General features: G+C 57.7%; 1 protein-coding gene across 1 annotated transcript; it reads right to left on the bottom strand.

Annotated features, from left to right (window-relative positions):
- Positions 1 to 9963: 9963 nt before the first annotated feature.
- FOXD2 (forkhead box D2) lies at positions 9964 to 12517 on the bottom strand. Its single transcript, XM_075539735.1, has one exon. It carries the CDS (start codon positions 12438 to 12440, stop codon positions 10953 to 10955), a length of 1488 nt encoding a protein of 495 aa, XP_075395850.1. The 5' UTR covers positions 12441 to 12517; the 3' UTR covers positions 9964 to 10952.
- Between the last annotated feature and the right edge of the window lie 9035 nt (positions 12518 to 21552).

Here is a 21552-nt window from a genome sequence, read left to right as displayed (position 1 = left end):
AGTGGTCAGCACTTTGTTGACCGGAGCCAGAGTCAGAGAAGATGGAGCTCTGTTTGATGACTCACCCCCTCAACAGGTTCCAGACAACCAGGACTGGAGGCAGAATATTTTCTCCTCAGTTTCATCTTCCAAAGGCCTAAATTAGATAGATGATAGATAGATAGATAGATAGATAGATAGATAGATAGATAGATAGATATTTTTTTCACCAGCCTGAGGGTAGGAACTACACCTGCTGTACTCACTATTATGTCCACAGTGCCAGACACAGGGCCAGGCACAAAGCAGACTGTTAAAATGACTTGAGGCTAATGGGTGGATACAGAAGGGCATTCCAGGCAATGAGGGGCAGTCCTTTCAGTTGACAGAAATCGGATGGCATTTGGCAAGGTTAAAGTTTCCCAGTAGAGGGAGGAGGCGAGATGCTGTGAGCCTGGTGCTCCTGAGAGAACCTGGACACACCAAGGTGCTCACTCTCTGCCCAACACACAATAGCATCTGTGTCCTTAGGACGACCCTGGCCCCTTCCTCCACCAGCACCCACCCCACCCCCCGCGCCAGGGCTCCTGCTGTATCTGAGCTCAAAGGTCCTGTCACTAACTCACATGGGGCAGCCAAGGTGCTGAGACACACCAAGGCCTCCTCCAGGTTGTAAATTCTTATCCCAGGGCTGCAGGGGGGCCACTCAGCTCTGACACCTTCACTCCAACCAGGCACCCTAAAACTTCCCCAGTGGGCCAAAGAAGAGCAGAGCAGTGACCTTTTGCAAGGGCAAAGGGTGCCTGGCTTGGGTACTAGAGCTACAGGACCTGCTATCCTGCAGCCCAGCCAGGAGAGCAAGAGCACATTGCACTCAGCCTGGGCTCGGCCTCCATCAGCCTCAAGTCATGCCTGTTAGCACGGAGTCAGCCCAGGGCAGATCAGTGTGCTCCTTGAAGGGACGACACCACAGACATGTTCTGCAGTTAGTGCTGTGTCCGCCCAGTTTGGCCCAAGACTGTCCTCATGAGCAGAGGTAGCCTCTGCTCCTATAGTCATCTGTCTCTGTTAGTGCAGGTAAGTCCTGCTCAGCACAGGGTCAGCGCCCCCACGTGGCTTGGGCCACCCCGTGCTCAGAATCTCAGAGGATTTCTGAAACCATGGTGCCAAGCTCTCTGCCCTTGCTCCCCTCGCACATCCAGCAGATACAGGCCGGGCCTCCGCCTTCAGGAATCGCTATTTCAAATAATGTTTGCATGCATCTTTTGGCTCACAGCACACACACTGTTGGGGTAAGTGCCTCTGACACCCAGAATCCAAGGCAGAGAGAAGCTACATCCTGGGAAATTTCAGTCCTAGCTCTGGAGAAAGCAGGGAAAGAGTGACAACACCAGGTCCTTGCCCTCTGTCCTGCCTCCAGCCCCTCGAATCTGGTCTGCAGATGCCCACTCTTCTTGCCGCCGCTGAGAGCCAGCCTTTCCAGCTACAATCACTGCAGGATCTCAAATTCCCGAGTTTGGGCTCCAGCGGTGTGGTGCCAGGGTGGGAGTGGAGGTGGGGGGAGGGGACACTTGGAAAGGAAGCAGAGCCGCAGCCCCCTCCCCATCCAGACTTTGGCATGGGTCTTCCTTCCCTCCCTCTGGCATAGGTTCCAGGTCTCTGGCTGCCCTGCCTTCACCTCCCCTTAACACTCAAACACACACACTCAGGCCAAACTTTAAAAAAAGGGGGGGGGGGCGTGTCTAAATGAAGAGAGGCAAGAGTAAAAGGGAGCAGAGGTAGCAGAGGTAGAGATGGAATTCACATTTGGGCCCACCCCACCCCTGGGGCACTGCAGAGACACAAGGGACAGACCTTGGAGCTGGTCCCAGGGGAGATTCACCAGCAAGCTCACCCACATCCCCCTCCTCCACAAGGGCAGGGTCTCAGGGAACACAGGGACCAAAGTGTCCCCAGAGCCTACAGCACCTCCTCTAGCTTGGGTCCAAGGACCAGAAGCCCTTTAGATCCCGAAAGGACTCACGCCAGTCCTGTGGCAGCCACTTGGGTTGGGTCCCCCAAGTCCACTCCAGGACCTTCAAGGTGGCTCAAGGGAAACCGGAGGGATGAACCTTTCAGGCCAGTAGAGAGAGGAACTAGGCAGGCAGGCACTGACTGCAGTCTGGAAAAGTTTGTCAAAGCTAATATTTTCCCATTCTTCTCTGATAGAGAAACTGAGACCTGGTGAAGGGAAATTACTTACTCAAGGTCTCAGAGAGTCTTCTTGGCCTCTCTGGCCTCGGTCCTCCATCTCCAGTATTAGATAATTAATCAATCATCTTCTGGGTAAGTGTGGGGAGCCCTGAAGCATAGTGGTTACAGCGTTGGGCTGTGATCCACAGGGTCAGCAGTTTGAAACCACCAGCTGCTCCATGAGAGAAAGACATGGCTTTCTACTCCCATAAAGAGTTACAGTCTCAGAAACTCACAAGGACAGTCCTACCCTGTCCTATAGGGTCACTGAGTTGTCATCAACTGAATGGCAGTGAGTTTGTTTTGTTGGGTTTCCTTGGGGGGGGGGTGTTGGGTAGGTGTGGAGAAGAAGACAGAGGAGGAGAAAGGGGCAGGGGGAAGGGGGAATTGACCCCAAGCCCCATACTTTCCAAAGGTGAATAGAATTCAGAATCCCTGATGCTACCACACACACACACACACACACACGATCCTGAAGCGCCACAGCAGATCCACTTCCAGGGACATCAGGGCACCCTGATGGCTACATTTATTTTCCACTTGCGCAGGAAGCAAGCCTCACCGCAGCCGGGCGGCAGCAGGGGCAGCCGGGCAGCCAGACTCTCAAGTGACTCAAAGAAGCCAGGAGGGATGGAAGCTACTCCCTCTGAAAGCCCAAAGGGACACAAGCAAGGTACTCACCAACTCTCTCCTCCAAGCAGCCCCAGGTGCCAGACCTTCTGAGCCATTGAGGAAGGATTTGCTGCCATGCCCAACCAGGGAGTCAGGGTGGAGGCACTCGGGAGACTGTCAAGAGAGGCCCCCACAGCCTTCTCCGCCCCCCCCCCCAGCCCCCTGCAGCCAGGCCCTTGCTCGCTAAAGGGCAATCTGTTTTGTGCACTGGTTCTGCAGGATAACTGCTCCCATCCCATCTCCAGAAGGAAGCGTTTGAAGGTAGACACATGCACAAGGCAGATGCGATTGAAAGTGTCCTGAAGTAGGAGGCACAATGCTTGGCTTTTGGGTTTTCTCAAAATGTCTGGGCGCTTGCTTTAGTTATCTACGTCGGGACAGAGAGGCTGCGGGATCCAAATTTTCATTGGAGATTCTGTTGGAGAAATTCAGTCACCACAATTTCCTACCTGTTTAATATCACACACACACACACACACACACACACACACACAAAAGCACACCCCCTTGCAAACTGGGCTGATCAGGGCTTCACATTTGCTTCAACCCCTTGGCTGTGGGATGTTTTCCTGGCCCGGGAAGGGAAGCCCCACAGCCCCCCTGGAAGTGCTGGCCAAATCTCTCCCTGCCAGCTGGGGAGAAGGGGGTGAGCTGTAGATGCCCAAGAAAGTAGGGGCAGACTGCAGACTGACCAGGGAACCACCTGGAAGCATCCAGAGCTCTAGGCAGGTGTGAGCCACTACAAGGAGGGGAAGGAAGGAAGGGCACCAACCCCTTTGTGGAAGGGCAAGCCGCTGCTCCCACAGCACCTTCTCTGAGGCTCCCAGCCCTACCTGCAGTCTGCGCAAGACAGAAAGGCATGAAGGAAGAGGCTGGGAACTTGGGACCCCACCTCCCCAGCCAAGTAGGCCAGTGCTCTCCACTCATAGAACTTTGGCCTCTGCTCCAGCCCCAGCCCTACACAGGAGTGGGCTCACAGAGACTGTTGAAAATATGCATGAGACTACACACAGTCACTCACCTTTCCCCCTAAATACGGTTGCCCCACATGCGGATACATACGCAGTTCGTTCAGACAAAAACAATGGAACGGACCATCAAAAAAATGGCATGATTGACGCCTAGAATCAGCACATCAAGCAGAAATCAATTATCTTTAACCCTTCAAAACGTCACTTTTTATCTCAAGCCTGGTGGTTAGGGCTTTCTTTCCGCTCGCAGCTACCCTGCCACGGGTGCTTACCGGGGCGAACGGCAGGTGTTGGGCTTGACCCTCCAGGACCATAGCTAGCTGCATGGTACTCGGTGCACAATACCGGTAGTCCGGAAGAAAAGAGCCTGAAAGATCAGCAAGCTTGGGAGCAAATTCATTTGCTTGTGCTTAATGCCCACTAGGTGACTCCTCCGATGACGACGACACACAAAAGAAAACAAAACAAAACTGCCTCTGGCCACTGACAGGCCTGATGCTGGCCAACTGAGAAACCAAGGATCGGAGGTGCCGGCTTGATTCCGTGCAGATCATCGCAACCCGGTCTGGCTGCCTCCTGCCAGACTCACCTGTCTGCAAAGGGCCTCGGATCTCCCCCTCATCCTCCCTCGTGCCTGAGGCTCTGCAAATCGTGGCCGGCGCTAAGCCTGGGGAGCGGAGTACTGGCGCTGGGAGGCACCGGCCTGACTGTATGACCGCAGTCTGGTCTCTTTCACTCCAGAGCCGGAGGTGGAAAGAACCCCTTCTAGTCGTCAGGACCTCCTAACTGGCAGCCCCTGGCACAGGCCTAATTTAAGCGGTCGATCGCCTCACCAGCTGCCCTCTCTAACCTAGGCGACTACATGCGGAGAGCGAAACTTATGCTGGGGCGGGAGTTGGGGGTGGTGGTGGAATTAGGGCATTTGCACGGAACAGTCCATTGCGACGGGAGACCAGAGGGCACAGGAGAAAAGGTGGCGGTGAGAGAAGGGGAAGACTGGGAATGTGGGTAGGAGGATGGCCTCCCCACACGCAGCTGCCCCTCCTCCCACACGTGTGCATCACAGAGGCTAGGACATCTACCGCATCGACACCTGCTGGGGAAAGAGGCGCAGAGCGAGGGCTCCGGGAAGCGGCGGGCCAGAAGCCCCACTCCTGTCCCCCCAAGCCCTGCCTGCTGCTCGCCAGGGTCTGCGCAGAGAGGCTGCGCTGCGCTTTTCCGATCCGGGCTAAATTTTAGGAATCGAATGAGCGGATTAAAATGTGTCTCTCCCCCTTCCCATCCTCCCCCCCCCCCCCCAGGATTCGTCATTTCTAGTCCGAAGACCCACAATTCCCAAAACATCTCTGTGCCTGCGTAATGAGAAGTACCTCCGCCCAGGCTGAGTGCAGTCTCAGGAAATGTTCCCATCGAGACCCCTGTCGCGGCGGCGGCACAGGGGCTTCCTCCGGGTCGCACGCATCTCCCAAGGGCTGGGCGTGCCGACAGGGGCGACCTTCTCCGGGAGAAGGCAGCAACCTACGGGGAGAGGCTAAGGAGGTGGGAGGAGGTCCCCCGGGCAGAAACCCTGGCTGGACTGAGAAAAGTCCTGCGCCTGCCAGCGAGCGGCCTCCGCTCAGAGTCCGCGTGGGACGAAAGCGCGTCGGTCCGCAGGGACCGCGGCCTCCGAGCTGGGAGCAGCCCCGAGGTGGCAGTCACCTGGGGAAAGGGGGCGGCCGGCCGAGTCGCCCTGCCCGCTGCGCACGCCCCGGGGAGACCGAGTAGCCCTGCCCGCTGCGCACGCCCCGGGGAGACCGCCGGCCACCGCAGCCCAGCGCCCCGGGGCCCCGGGCCTGGCGAGCGGCCGCCGCGGCGGCTCCAGCTCCGGAGGAGGGGTGCCCGCGCCGCACCACCTGGCCCGCAGGAAAATTCGTTCCCGGAAACCCGAGCGGGACACCCCTCCGTCCTCTCTCCGGCTTTCTCGTGTGGTGCGGGTCTCCTCCGACCTTCAGCCACCGAGTCCCTCTGCTCCAGCGCTCCAATCGCCATTTGTCTGGCTCTTCAATACTGGCACTGCCAAGAGCCGGCGCGACTACGTTCGCCTCCTCTCGGCCCCCTGCGCACCCCTCGCCCTTGCTCCAGAAATCTCGGGGCGCCAGTCGTCGGAACCAACGCGGCCGCGCCTCCTCACCCGAGTTGGACCTTGGCTTAAACGCATCTCCAAGGTCGAACCGACACGACCTTTGGTACCACGAATCGGAATCATTTAGACCCAAACCCAGCCTCGCCTTGCTTCCGTTTGGCGAGGTGGGCACGGTTCGAATGGAACTACGAATCCCCTCTGTAGAGACCCCAGGCGAGCCGCCGTCCCCTCCCCCCAGACCCCCTACCCCAAGCCAGAAACCTTCCGAGGCACGCTCCCCACTCCAGTCCTTGGCCCCCTGCTCTGACGGGGTCCCTCGTTTAGACCGCGTCGGCGCCTTTATTCGCCTGACCCTTTGCGGTGGAAAATCCGCCTGGCAGGTCATTGTCTGCTCCGCCACCGCCCCCGCCCCAATCAGTGTCACAAAACGCCCCTTTCAACAGATTCCAAACCCTCTTCACCCGGCCTCACCGAGCCTTCAACTTCATTAAGTGCGCGCTACCGCGGCGCTGGAGGAGGCGAAGTTTAAATAAACCCGAGCGCGGGGGAGAAGGGGAGGGATGCGCGTTGCAGCGGGCCCAGAGAAGTGTTTTTGAAAAGGGGGAAGAAGTCATCAAGGGAGAACGCGCTTTGTAACCACGAAGACGCTCCCGCTGCGGCGAGAACAAATTGGATGTGGAAGGGAAGTGTCCGCCCCCCCCCACCTCCACTCTGGCTCCTGGGTGGTCCCGTGAGCCCCGGGAGAAAGAAAGGGAGATGGGGAGGAATCGGCGGCGAAAAGAATTAACCGCTTTAATTGGGCCGCCAGAGAGGAGTGGGGAGAAGCTCCTGGATGTGCCCCATCACCCAAAGAAATCTTCCCTCAATGAGATAAAATAACCAAAAAAAAGTCTGCCCTTTACTGCGCCTGAAAAATGTATCTCAAAGTTTGAGGATGGGGCTGGTTCCAGTTATCTACAAGATTTTCCTGATGGAAAGAGCCCCCCACCCCCACCCCCACCCCGCCCCTCCTAGCCGCCTAGAGCCTCCAGGCACCGGATGAAAAGGAATGAAATTGAACGAAATGAAGTCAAATTGACCAGTGAAATTCGCCAATTTTCTCCCCCTTTAAACTGCCCGCTCGCGGCAGCACGCTCTGAACTGGAGGCCGCTCTCACAGCGTATATATATTTTTTCCTCGCCTGGAAAGATGAAGGCGTGCCCTGGATATCTCCTTATTATTGTCACCAATTGATTATTATGGGCTGTGGGCTGGGTAGGGTCTGTGGCGAGGGTCCCCACCAAAGCCGCTTTGAAAATAGGATGGCCTCCATCTCTCATCCCAGAAGACTAGCAAAGCTAAGTGAACCTCTTATACTGAACACACCTAACTCAACACCTGGGGTCTGAAAGGGGGGCAGAGGGCAGAAATCAAGTGAACACTATCATATAAATTTCTCAACTCCTGCATCCCACCGATAGCTCTTCCCTGGAGTCTCAGGGTTGGTAGCTGTGGAACAGGTTCCCCTGACCTAGAACGGAACCCCAAACCCACTGCCTAGTTGTTTCAGACTCAGCTAGGACAGAGTAGAACTGCCCCATATGGTTTCCATGCCTGCAAAGACTTAGGGGAGCAGACTGTCACATCTTTCTCCTGCAGACAGGCTGGCAGTTTCCAACCAAAGACCCACGGGTGCTTTAAGGGTGTGTACCCTGGGCTCTCTCATGCAGCCTGAAGGACTCGGGCTGGTCAGACACTCTGTCTTCTTCCCTACCTCCAGCAATTCCGTTTAGTATTTCTCAGGGCCAGTTGAGCATCTGTGCCTTCTCTGGTCCCCAGGGTTCAGCTATGATTGTATCTAGCCCAGGCCTGGTCGTCTTGATCCACCAGGAAACTGAGGTCTAGGTCATAGTCTAGGGCCCCAGGTTCCCTAGAAGCCCATGAAAGTGCACACCCACTCTTCCCCTTGAGCACACACTTAAATAGACACCGCCCCATGCAATATGCTCTGGGCAATGCTTCCTCTCACACACACACTTTCACGGAGAAAGAAAAATCCAGGATAAATCGACTGCTTTTCCGAGTAAGCAGCCACTGGTGGACAGACTGTAGCCACCCACTATCAGTTATGCAGGGAGAAAGAGGTTTACAGCCTAGGAAACCCACAGAGACATTTCTACTATGTCCTACAGGGTCACTAAGAGTCGAAATTGTCCTACAGGGTCACTAAGAGTCGAAATTGACTCCATGGCAGGAAGTTTGGTTTGGGTTTTATAAATTCTGGCCAAGTTCATTTTCTCTCTCTTCTAGAGAGAAAAAACTAAGTGATAAATCTTTTACTCAAAGCTCCAACCTACTATCTGGAAGTGGCAGATTCACAGCAAATGAGATTACGTAGCTACACAGTGCTTTATTGAGGACACACACATGCGGCCACACTTCTTCCAGTGAAAAGAAATCAACCTCAGCACAACCGGAGTCGAGGAAGCAGCCAGCCGGAGACCATTATCCCCGGAGCATCAGCACACATTTTCCCCTTTTACCAATTAACCTACCCTTATTCATCTTGAGCCATTTGGTTAAAAAAAAAAGTAGGAAGGTGGTCCACAGCTCTGGACCTTCCTCCACTGCCAATCTCTCAACAAGATGGAGTTGAGGTCCCATCACCTCTAACAGAGGGACTGCAATTACCCTCTGCTCCGGAAGCCTTAGTGCTCCTTCCTTGGAAAAGGGGATTGGGAGCCTCAGAAACCCCTACAAGTCTTCCCAAGTTCTGGGGTACTCTTTCTACTCCACTCTGACCTTCCTCCTACAGGGGCCTCTCTCCTCAGCCTCCTGGTTTCCACCTACAGTGGCTTCTCTCTGCCTCCCCCGCCCAAGTTCTCTGCGGCTGAATCATCATCTGTGTCTTTGGTTGGCACTTGATCCCTTAGCTTGCCCTCAGCATGCCTATTTTCTGTGAAGGCTGACCTCCGTAGTCCTCCCTCTCTCCCAGTATCTGACTTGAATTGACTTGACTACACAGTGAAAAGAGCCAGACAACTCTCTCTGCTTCACTTAAAGTATCATCATAGGGTCTGAACCCAACGTGGGTACAACTCTAGACACAGAGTCCCAGGCAAGGAGTTAGGAGGCTCAGCGGGGCTGATGAGGACTCCAACCGGCCCAGTGCACGTGCACTCAGGCAATAGCTTCTGGTTTATGAGTAAGGTTCAAGGGGTGGTGAAGATTCGTCCAGCAGAAGAAGCCCCATTGGCAGTGACTCTCGAGCTCAGATTGCAATTCTCACCCTCTGGGGCTGGAGGAAAGAGAGGTTCACAGTCCTCAGGTGTGTCAAAGAAGACCCTGCAGTGGCCAAACAGAAGTCTTCCTCCCTCTACAGATGGAGACATATTTACAGGCACATACAGCACATCTCCAGGAATACAATTCATACACACAAACAATAAAGACACATGATGCCCCAGACAGACGCAAACTGCAAACCTCATGAAAGTACCCGCCACACACACACACACACACAAAGATGCATGCAAATCATGCAAAAAGCCAAAGACACATTCACCTCAAATTATATTTCAAAGATGATCTAGTGTCCATGGTCATCCGGCACCCAGACCTGCCTAGGCCCCCACTCAGGCCTCACCTAGACTAGACTCCCCAGGTGCATTTGAAGTAAGACCCCTCCTGAACCAAACCCCAGGCAGAAACCTCCCTCAGAGAGAGCGAAAATGAAAGTGTTGGGATTGGGTGGGGGTGGAGGTGGGAATCACAGGCTGCCCCACCCCAATCCTGACCCCATGAACATTTTGATGCCACAGTGTCCCCTGAATTTGAAAAGTTTAAACCCTCTTCTGCCTGCCTGGGTTTCCCAGAGACCCTTCCTCACTTCTTGACTGCCCAGGGCTGGGGACCTTCTGGGAAAGCCTTGGCAGGGGTGGCCAGGCAAGCACACAGAGCTGGTGACTGCAGGAGGTTCACATACATTTATTCAAATGACACCGAGGAGGACTGGGCCGGTGGAGAGGACAGTTTCCTTTTCTTTTCTTCCACATAAACCATCAGAGGCTTTCAGTGTCCCCATCGGTGGAGAAACCTCAATCTCCGCACACCCAGTGGAGAAAGCCGACAGCAGCCCGCTAGACAGCTATTTACACAGAATCAGGGGCGCTTCTGCCACAGGATGTCCCCTGGCCCATCCCCCACCTCTCCAGTCCCTGACCCCGACTCTTCTCTCCCACCCCAACCTCATTGCTTCAAGCTACAATAAATATCACAGGGCCTGGGGGCAGGGGATGCTGATGGGGCTGCTGTTCTGGGTGTCTGGACCCAACCAGCTGCGGGGAAAGGGAGAATCTTCCTTTTAAAAGAACCCAAACACACACACAAAAAGAGAAGGGGTTTTCTCGGTGGAGTGGGAATGGGGATGGTGGAGACAGTTCTCCGTTTAGCTTCCACTGTGTAGACAGTGCTTTGGGCTTCAGAAGGATGAACTTCCTTCAAGAATAAGGGGGGGGGGCGGGCGATCAGGGAGGCTTTCTTTTTTAGCATAAAGTGGATGATAGGTGTGTTTAAATTATAATATCAGACAAGCAGGGCCTCCACTCTGGAGAAGTAAGGGACAGGCAGTAGGTGTTTCAGGCGCGATCCGCAGGGCCTGGCCCGCATCTCTCCCTAGAAAGCACTCTTCCTGGGAAGGCCAGGAGATGCAGAGGCTGGGAAAGGTGAAAATTCCCACCCATCCCGCCCTGCTACTGCTCAACTGGGACAGGGGGGTCTTTGCTTTCGGCCTGGTCACTTAAAGCCCGGCTTCCTCTCGGAGCGATGGAGCCCGCTTCGTCCCAACACTCGGGGAGATTCTGAGCGTGGAGCCTCGCGCCGCCCGAGGTCTGGAGACTCTTCATAAATAGACTCCCTGAGATCCGCTGGGACCGCAGGAGCTCCGGGAGGGAGGCTGTGAGGAGTGCAGGCCTAACCCGCCCTAGGCCTGCCTCGGTCAGAAGTGGCAGCCACTGAGGCCCGCGACTTTGCTGGCAAACGGGGGCCCAGAGGACAGGAGCGCGTCCCCAGGGTGCGATAGGCGAATGTGGCCGGCCACTGGAGCCAGCGCTGGGGCAGTCAGCATTGCCAAAACCTGGGCTTGACCCCCGGGGCCTGCAGCCGCTGCGAACGGTGATCCTGGGGAGCCTTCGCTGCCGCCCTGGGGTGCTGCCCCGCCACCACCGTGGCCCATAATGTGGTCTATCGAGAAGGAAGGCCTCTGCCCGGGCCCGGTGCCCCCACTGCCCGCACCGCCACCCACGTCTGTCTTGAGGCCCTGGCGCAGGAGTGCGGTGGACAGACCGGCCGTGGCGCCCGCTGCGGGAGGGCTCAGTGACGCGGGATAAAACGCTTTGGCGCAGCCGAGCTCCGCGCCCAGAAAGGCCGGCAAACCCGCGGGGCCCGGGCCCGGCCCAGTGCCCGGGACAGGCGCAGGAGCTGCGGCAGAGGCCGGGCTGGCGAACACCGACGCCGTCGGGGGTCCGGGTGGAGGCGCCGTGGCTCGGCCTGGGGGCACCGACAGCTGGCAGGGCGCAGCGGCGGCGGCGGCGAAAGCGAAGGCGTGCGGGTGCTGGTGCGGGTGCGGGGCTGGGCCAGGCGGGGGTGCGCTGTAGGCCGGGAGTGCCAGCCCGTAGCCGTAGCCGTAGGCGCCGTAGGCGGCGAATCCCGGCAGGAAGGCGCCGGGGTCCCCGGCCGCCGCGGCCCCTCCGCGCAGCAGCAGCTCCGGATGCGGGTGCGGGTGTGGATGCGGCGGCGGCAGCGGCTGCCGCTTGAAGCGCTTGCGGCGCCGCAGGAAGCTGCCGTTGTCGAACATGTCGGCCGACTCCGGGTCGAGCGTCCAGTAGTTGCCCTTGCCGGGGTTGCCCGGCTCGCGGGGGATCTTGACGAAGCAGTCGTTGAGCGAGAGGTTGTGGCGGATGCTGTTCTGCCAGGCGGGGAACTTCTCCCGGTAGTAGGGGAAGCGGCCGCTGATGAACTCGCAGATCTCGCTCAGCGTCAGCCGCTTCTTGGGGCTCTGCAGGATGGCCATGGTGATGAGCGCGATGTACGAGTAGGGCGGCTTCACCAAAGGACTGCGCGTCGCCGCGCCCCCCGACGGCGGCCCGGGTCCCGGTCCCACCGCGCCCCGGGTCGCCGCCACGCCCGGCCCCGGACTTCCAGCGGTGGCCGCCGCCCCCCGGGGCGCTAGGACTCGGGGCTCTCCGTCCGAGCAGCCGCCGGACTCCTCTTCGTCCTCGGCTGCGTCCGCCTCTGCGTCCTCCGGGGGGAGCTGGGGGCCGTTGGGGAGCACGTCCCGGGGGGCGCGGGGCCCAGAGAGGGCAGGGAGCTCGCCCCCGCCGTTGCCGCCGCCGCCCACCACGTCTATGTCTGCGTCCGCCTCGGACAGCGCGGCCGGGGAGCTCTCGGAGGACATGATCTCGCAGCAGCAGCTGCCCAGGGTCATGGTGCCGCCGCCGCCGCCGCTCTCCGGCTCCGCTCCGGCCGCGGCTCGGGCTCGGGCTCGGCGGCGCTGCCTCTGGGGCCAGTGTGTTTTGCGCGCGGGCGGGCGGGCGGGCGGGCGGGGAGGGGCGGGGGGCCGAGGCGGACCAGGAGGGAGGGGTGTCCCCCGGCTCTGCGGCGCCCCCTCGTGGCCCAGCGCGGCCTCTCTGCCCTCCCGCTGCGCACTGGCCTGGCCGGTCTCTCCCGCCGCCCGCCCGCCCGCCGAGCCCCAGCGCAGGTCTGCACCTAGGGCCGGGGGCGGAGCTCGAGCCTGCCCTCGCCTCCGCCACCCGGACCCTCGACCCCCCGGGTGGGGGGAGTCAGGGGATGAGCCCCTCCGGCGTAGCGGCAGCCCTGGGCGGAAGAACCCAGGGCTGGGGCGGAGCTCTCTGGCAGGGTGGGGCGAGCGGGGCGGGTCCAGGGCCTCCGCGGAGGGTCCGGCGGGAACTCACCGCCGCCGCGGCGGGAGCTCGGCTCGGGTGGCCGCAGGCAGGCGGGTGCCCCCTCTCCGCAGCAGCTCCCGCAAACCCTCCTCCTTTCGGTTGAGCCGCCGCCGCCTCCAGTCCGCTCAGCTCCGGGATGGCCAGGCTCCAGGGGACCCCAACCCGAGCCGGGAGAAGTGGCGACAGTCCCCTCCCCACCCATCGTCTCCCCCAGGCGGCGCCCCGGGGCCACCAAGGCTGCAGCGCAGCGGGGACGCGATCGGGAGCCGGAGGCGCCCAGAGGCACGCCCGGGGAGTCCAGGCCCGCCGGAGCCCCAGCGGCTTCCGGCCCGCGCTGCAGACGGACTCGAGAGAGCGCGGCGAGGAGGAAACTTGGCACTGGCCGTCTCCGACCTCGCCGAGGTGAGAAATTCCGACTGCGCCCTCTCTCCCCCGCCCAGGCTGGGGGCCCGCATCTCTGTCCTCGCCGCGCGGGACTTGCGAGGCTGGAGTGGGCTCTGGCGGAGCCGGGCCCGGGAGCGAGCGGATTGTCAGTCGACCCCTGCCCCGGAGCTCCTGCATCGCCCCGCGGCCGCCATCCTGGCTGAACACCGGTCAATTGCTCTAAACCGGCCTGTACTCTGACCCCTCTCGTCCTTGTAGTCATTTGTCTCCATCTCCGGGACTGGATTCTTCCTAGCTCTCCGTTTCAAGATGTGGACAACTCGACCTCTGTTTGGGCTTGAACAGTTCATGGGTCTGGAAGCCCCTCGCTTCTCCCTCGTCCAGGTGCCCGCTAGGGTCGCCCTTGGGTGGACCTGTAACCCCCGACCCCCACCCCACCTCGACCCTCCCAGAGACCACCCACAATGAACGCCGACCTTAGCCCGGTGCAGGCTTGCTTTTGAAACTATGCACTTCGGCTCTGGTCGCGTGCTTTTCCACCTTCCCCCTCCTCCAGGAAACCAGCGAGGACTAGCTCCCACTCAGACTAGGCTCTTCGGAACCGCCGGGACTGGACGGGAAGGTGGGCCGAGGACTCCGGCAACCGCCCTGATGGCGCTGCGGCTGCCCGGACAGCGCCGCGCAGTGGCCGAAGCGTGGGCCTACGAAGACGGAGACAGCTGCTCTGCCACCGTCAGAAAACTGTGCCCGAAGGCCACTCACTCCCCACCCTAGCCTCAGTTTCTGGGCGTCAGGCATTAAGAACAAAATATTTTATAGTCAGGTTACTGGAGTTCGGAGCTCACTATTTGCCAACTCTGTTACCGCAGTAAAGGAACTCTGGTGGCGCTGTTGGGTACTGTTGGACTGCTAAATACAGGGTTGGAAGTCCAAACCCATCAGCCTCTCCTCGGGAGAAAAAACGAGGCGCTCTGCTCCCCGAAAGATGAACAGCCTTGGGTAACTGATTTACGGTTGGTATGAGTCGGAACTGCCTCAGTGGCTGTGGGTTTGATTTGGGTTGGTCACTTTGGGCTGTTTTCTTTTGGCCTCTTTGTTTTGGCACCTTGGGCGAGTTTCTTAACTCCTCTGTTTCTATTTCCTCCTCTGTAAAAATGAGACCCCAAAACCTCTACCTGATGGCTAATATGTAAAATGAAACTTATTTTTCTGGGACAGTTATGATATTTGAGAACTCTTGAAGCTCTGTTACCTCAGAAAGAGAAAGAGGTTGGGGATGGTTTAATCCTCACCTGTATCTCAAGCCCTGCCCAGCACCTCCCCTATACACATACACACACACACACAGAGTATTGTCCATACTATGCTGAAGGAGGCCCCTTAGAGAGAAGTGCTGGGGGGGGGGGTAGGTGGGAGGGAATTTGCAGCCCCATGATGCTGTGTCTCCAGGGAGGCAATGGGAGGATGAAGGAGTGCTCAAATAATGTAGTCTCGGCCCAAGTGTTCTATTCCCCAGATGGGGCCACACAGGCCATGAGGTGGAGAAAGAACTCACCCAGGATTGGAGAAGCTTTCCACTCAAGCCATCAGGCTAAGAGAGCAGAGGAGGGTGGGAGGCAGGTCCGCCTACTGTGCTGGTCTGTATGAGTAGACCATCTTTGGGACAAGGAGAACAGATCCAGTCCTCAAACCATGGACAAGGACTATGGCCCTGGAATTGGCATTTCCTAAGTGATAAGCACCACCCTGGCCCCAAAGAAAGGAGGGGGATACCCTGCAGAGAATCCACATCCCTAGGCTCCCTAGATTGCTCAGATGATGTCTGGGGCAGCTGCACCGCCAGCAGGAGCCTGGGCCTGACCCAGCCACTCATAATGCGCTACTCTGGACACCCATGGAAAAGGACTTAGAGGTCTCCCAGCGCTTGTTCTGCAGTGGGGAGAGGCACTATCTAGATCTCCCCCACCCCCACTCATGTGTACATACCCCCCTTTTTTGGGGTGCACATACACATTTACAGGGATGCATACCGGGGCCTAAGAGGTCATGCAGCTTTTGAAGGAGCCTGATGTGTGGTCATTCCCCATTGGGCCGCTCACCACCAGCAGCTCAGTGGGAGAAAGAGGGCTCACTGGTAAAGATATGCAGCCTCTGAAACCCTACGGATCTGTTCTGCTCCGACCCGCACGGTGATTCGGAGCCAGAATTGACTCAATGGCCATTGGTCCCGTTGTTTATCGTGAGATTGAACCCAGGTTCCCAGACTCCCAGCCGAGTGTCCCTCCATTGACCCAGCTACATTCTGGCTTGAGGAGGGGAGTGTTCTTCCGTGTTCTCTCGCCCTCCGAAACCCGTCCCGCCCCAGCGCTCCACCAATTTGTTTTAAACAATACCAGGAGCTGGGGCTGAAAGGAGGACAACCCTGCCCTGGAGAACTTTTTTGTTTGATTCTCCGATGAGATGATGGTGGTGTTGCCTTCCGCACTCCCTCGCTTGCTCACCGAAGCTCCCACTCGATGTCTTCAGATTGTAGACACAATCTGTGAACAGCTGAGGCTCACCCTCTCTGGGGGGGAGGGGGGAATCTGGGAACTTTCCAGAAGCCTAGCCCCCCACATCCATGCCTGAACAAGCCTTCAAGGAACACGTGGCAGGCTTCAGGCTTGTTGGGATGAGGAACAGACCACCTCCCTCATCCCCCCTCACTCCCCACTGCCTCCCTCCAGCAGCCCAGAAAGGAGGGAGAGAAAGCTTGCTTGGGTTTCCCCCCTCCGGACCAGAGCGATGGCGACAGTGTCTTTCTCGCTGCTGCGTATCCGTTGGTAGCAGCGGGTGCAGGCCTTTTCGAATTCCCCTTCCGCTGCCTTCGGTAAGCCGGCTTGGCGGGGAGGTGGAGCCCTGGGGTGATTGCGCCCTAATGAAGTCTGGGGCGAAACCAGCACGACGGAGCCGGCTAACCTGGGAGTAGAGTGTGTCCGGAGCCGTGACGATGAGGACCGCACTGGGCAAGCGATGGACAGGGGGGGGGAGAGTGGAGGGGGCGCCTCCGCTGCCTGCCCGCAGCGGGGAGCTGGTCCACCTGCAGCGCGCCAGCACCCTCTGCTCGCGTTACACTCCCAACGCTAGCTCTGGAGTGATGGCGCGTGCCAGCTGACCTCCTCTGGAAGGGGTGACCCGCACCCCTTCCACAGGCCTCCTTTCCGCTGCACCTTGGACCAGGATGGCAGGCGACTGAGCTCCTAACTCGCAGGACCACGACGGCGGGGGAGCCGGGCCCTCTGCCTGCCCACCAGCGCCCCCGGCTGCCCGCGCTGGGCTAACTGCTACACCGCGGGGCGGGGGCGGGTGGGGCAGGGAGTTCGAAGACACGATTCCCACCTCCCTTTCCTTCCACTCCTCTGGCCGCCGTCCCAGCCGCCCCCGGATTAGGTGGTGGGGACCCTGCTTGCGCCGCGGTCACCACAGACGCAAGTCGCCACGGCCACACTGCTGCGGAGCCTGTTGCTGCAGCTTCCCCGGGGAGAGGGTGCGGGCTTGGGAGAGGGTGAAAATAACTCTGGACCCACTTCCAAATGTCGGGAACGGGTGCGAGCAACTGCTAATGGATTGTGCCGCGGCTTCCCAATGCCCCCAAGTGGACCCGCGGCTCGGCCTGGCAGAGCAGGCACGCCGCCACCGCGGGAGCCGCCGACCGGCGGGGGGCGCTTCCAGAGGGGTCCCAGCTGGAGGCACCGAGGGTCTGCCTGAGCCCAGCGAGCTCTTAGGGGTTCCCCAGCCCCTGGGGTCCCCAGGGGTCTGTCTGTCTCTGGAAATGCCTGTGCCCTGCCTCTCCCGGTGACGGTGACAGGGAGTCTGTTTGCACCCATCGCCTAGCCTTAGGCTTTGGCTTCCCCTTACAGAGTGCACGAGCAGTGCCCGCAGGGCCAGGTTGACCGCGACTGGCCTGGGAGGCTCTACATTCGGCCCCGCATGGCCCACGCTCCTGAAGCCGTGCAACCTGGCCACGGCTGAAACCCGGCCCTGAGCCTCGGGGCTGAGAGCCCCGCAGGGGAGAGAGGATGTGTGGGTATGCCCCGGTGGGTCACTTGGGTCCGGCCCGTGATTATGGAGGAAGGGATCCCCTGAGAACGTAGCGTGTACATGCAGAACGCTCATCCAAGGGCTGGTGAAGGAACTCCTGCCTTTCGGGGAACACCCTGTCAGGGAGCGAGCCCTCCCCACATCTGGAGCCTGAATTGTTGCAGGGCGGAAAGGAGCTTAGCTTCTCAAACCTGATCCCTGCCCCCTAGTATACACCTCACACTCTACACACAGGTACACAACGCAAGCTCTCTGCTTTTGCTTCTGGCTGCCTCTGGCAGGGTAGTGGTGTGGCCAGAGACGGAGGGGCGGGAAGGAGGGGGGGAGGCGGCGGTGGAGCCCAGGCTTCCCCTTGCAGATCCTAGTGGCAAAGTCCTAGGGAACAGTGACCTCTGGAGGAGGCATGCGTCCCCGCAAACAGCTAAAGACAGGCCCAGGTCTAGGCCCACAGCGCTGGTGATCCTCCCTCCCTGGGGTGTCCCTACCCTTATGGAAAGGACTTCAGGGAGTCACAACCTCTGGGCCTCCCTCTCTGCTCGAACTTGGTCCTTTGCTAAACTGTCCCCATGCTGTAAGTCCCTGCTCGAAGCTCTGCTCGGATGGACACAAGACTGGGCAGACTCTCCTAGCCTGCTCAGCCTGCTGCTCTTCGTGCTTAGAGTTCTTCAGAACCTAAAGCCTGGACCCCTGACTCCAGCCTGGCATACCACACTGCCTGGCTGCCCCACGTCCTGCCTCTCTTTCCTCAGACAGAGGCCAGTCCTTCATCCTCCCCGCCCACCCCTGGCATTGCTTGCCAAGTGGGCTGCCCCTTCCCCACCACATACACTAAATAAAGTCTAGTCATTTATCCCCAAATCGGAATGTACATTTTCAAAGCTTGGTGCCCAAGTGAGGACAGAGAGGCCCGGCTTGTCCAAGGTCACACACACCAACTTAGTAGCTGAGGTAGAACCAGAACTCTAGACTCCTGTTGGCCAGCTTCCCCACTTCACTTGGGTGAGGAGTGGTGGCCGGGAGAAAGGTTCGTGTTAAGCGGTGACGCAGGGGTAAGGGAGTTTGGACATGAGAGAGGGGAGACTTGGCGTGAGCTGGAGATGGGGTGGTCACTTCTCCCGGATAGGGCAGTGATGGAAGGCAGGGGGCAGAGTTGCTCAGGAGGGCTGATCCAGTCTCTGCCAGCCCTGACCCAGATCAAGCACCTTCGACAGAGACAAAGTCACTACCATCCAGTGGACCGCTCACTGGAGGAGCGGCAGTGGCAAACCGTCAGAATTTGCAGTTCCAGCCCAACACTTGACCCCCGGCACCACCAGTGCTCCTGAAAGCAACTCTGAAGGGTTGTGCATGTCAGGGGTTGGCTGAGCATCTTACCTCTGCAGGTGAGTGGGGCCAGAGGTTGGGAAAGGCTTCAAGTCAGGCAAATGCTAACATCTCCAGCCCCTAGGAAAGGAGGTAGAAGCTGGGGTGACTTCTGCTAACATTCCGTTACAGGGCCACTGCAGAGGCCCTAGACCAATCAGGAACAGTGTGGTGTGCACTTACAACCACAGAGTTGAAGCAGAAGCTGAGAGCCAGGTTTGCGTGCCATTGCATGAGACCCCGAGTAACTCACCGGAGGCTCATCATCTCCGGCCGGTAGCGTGCTTGCTCCCACAACACCCGGCAGGCAGCCTGGCCCCTGCCTATCTGTCCGCCTTCCCATCTGCCCCGGTGCTCTGCTCACACCTGATTGGCTCTTTCTCACCGTTTTGCTTGGCACGCACTGTTCCTTCTGCTGACTCAGTCTCCCTCATCCCTCTCAAGAGGCCATTTCTATTTCAAATGCCAAGCTTTCTGAGACCCTTGTCCTGAGCAGTGACGGAGTGACTCAGCTCCCGCTCTTGTCCCCTGTAGACGGTGAGCTTCTTGGAAACCAGAACCCTGCTGTCTTCACCCTCATCTCTGCTCCTCTGTAAAAGGGAGAGGATCATCGTACCTGCCTCAGTGGATTGTTGCTGGGGATGAAATAAGATAATACGTATGCTGGCATCTGCAACTTTGCCAGGGCTCCATTAATCACAACCACCTGCCAGGAACACAGCCCGATAGAGCAGGTGCTCATTGAATGTTAGACACATGTGGCCATGTGCATATCAGTGAAGGAAGGACGTGGTGTTGCCTCTCCCTCTGTCTGGGATTCCCAGAGAGCCAGCTTGCCGCATCAACGGAAATCCCTGGTACCAGCATCCAACTACCACAGCAGGGATTGCTATGTCAACTAGACACTGATGGCCAGGGTGGAATCAAACCGACCAATCAAGTAGAAGCTTGGGAGTGTGGCCTTTGTACAAGAGTGAGGATTCTGTTCCCCTATCTTCCCACCTGCTGAAACTCTGCCTCCCTCCAGGGGTGGCCTCATGTGGGCCACCCAACCCTGAAAGTTGTGGGTGCCCACCAACCCTGGATCCATGCAGCTCGGCACCCACTGGCCTGGGATCTTCCTGCTTCCTCGGTCACTTTTCTATGTCACTGGTATGTAGTTATGTGTGTCTGAAGAGGGACTCATGAATCAGCGTCGGACTTAAGCACTTGAGTTGGATTGGGATACCTTCTTGACATATCATTACTTCTTGATATAAAGCTCTTTCTTATACACAGACGAGTGTCCCTGAATGTGTTTCTCTAGACCACCTGGCCCGACACACTTGCGCTTTGAGGATGGGTATTGTCTCTTGCCATGACGCCCTACCCTTGAGGAGACAGGCAGACAGCATGTCCCTCTAGGGCAGCGGTTCTCAACCTGTGGGTTGCGACCCCTGTAGGGGTCGAACGACCCTTTCACAGGGGTTGCGTAAGACTATCAGAAAACACATATTTCCGATGGTCCTAGGAACGGCGGGCGACACCGCGCCTCTATCCATCTCCAGGCAGGTCCGCCCACATGCAGATACTCCCACATACGAGTACCCGGTGGGAAGACTGTTACCCATGCTACACCGCGCTTCAAGACAAAATCTCAGTTATTTGCCATTAGAAATAAATATTTCACAATATAGAATTACATTGTTTTGTGATTAATCACTATGCTTTAATTATGTTCAATTTATAACAATGAAAATACATCCTGCCAATCAGATATTTACATGACAATTCATAATGGTAGCAAAATGACAGTGATGAAGTAGCAACGAAAATAAATTTATGATTGGGCGTCACCACAACATGAGGAACTGTATTAAAGGGTCGCGGCATTAGGAAGGTTGAGAACCACAGCTCTAGCAGCTAAAGCTTACTCCATGTCCCTGACTCCAGCATCACTATGTTTTTCTGGTTCTCTGCCTCAGTGTTCCCTTTCAAATAGGCCGTGAGAAGTCAAGCATGCTAAGTCACACACACCCCGCCAGGCCTCTACCCTTTCTCATATGGAACATCTAGCTGTTCCCCCAAGGCTTTCTCAGCCTCCGGCCTCCCTTTCTCTCCCATTTATTCGCACAGTGGTCGGAGCCCTGCCCAAATCTCCTAGGTCCCCATTGCTTGATTTTTGTTTTGTTTTAAATCATTTTATAGGGGGCTCATACAACTCCTATCACAATCCATACATCCATCCATTGTGTCAAGCACACTTGTACATTTGTTGCCCTCATCATTCTCAAAACATTTCCTTTCTACTTGAGCCCTTGGTATCAGCTCCCCATTTTCCCCTCCCTCCCCGCCACCCTTATTAACCCTTGATAATTTATAAATTATTATTATTTTGTTATGTCTTACACTGTCTGATGTCTCCCTTCACCCACTTTTCTGTTGTCTGTCCCCCAGGGAAGGGGTTATATGTAGCTCCTTGTCATCAGTTCCCCCTTTCCACCCCACCTTCCCTCCACCCTCCTGGTATTGCCACTCTCACCACCGGTCCTAAAGGGATTATCTGTCCTGAATTCCCTGTTTCCAGTTCCTATCTGTACCAGTGTACATCCTCTGGTCTAGCTGTATATGTAAGGTGGAATTGGGATCATGATAGTGGCGGGGAGGAAGCATTAAAGAACTAGATGAAAGTTGTATGTTTCCCACCAGGTCTGAGGAGGATGACCCCAATTAGAGCAGCCAGTCCACAGAGAGGACCACATGGCCAGCCCCACTATGAGACATGACGTCCCTCACTGACCCATAGCCCTGTGGGGGACAGCACTGGAG

Source organism: Tenrec ecaudatus, chromosome 1, assembly GCF_050624435.1.
Source record: "Tenrec ecaudatus isolate mTenEca1 chromosome 1, mTenEca1.hap1, whole genome shotgun sequence".
NCBI lineage: Eukaryota > Metazoa > Chordata > Mammalia > Afrosoricida > Tenrecidae > Tenrec > Tenrec ecaudatus.
Note: the sequence above shows the minus strand (reverse complement) of the source record. Positions and strands in the feature narration are given on the sequence as shown.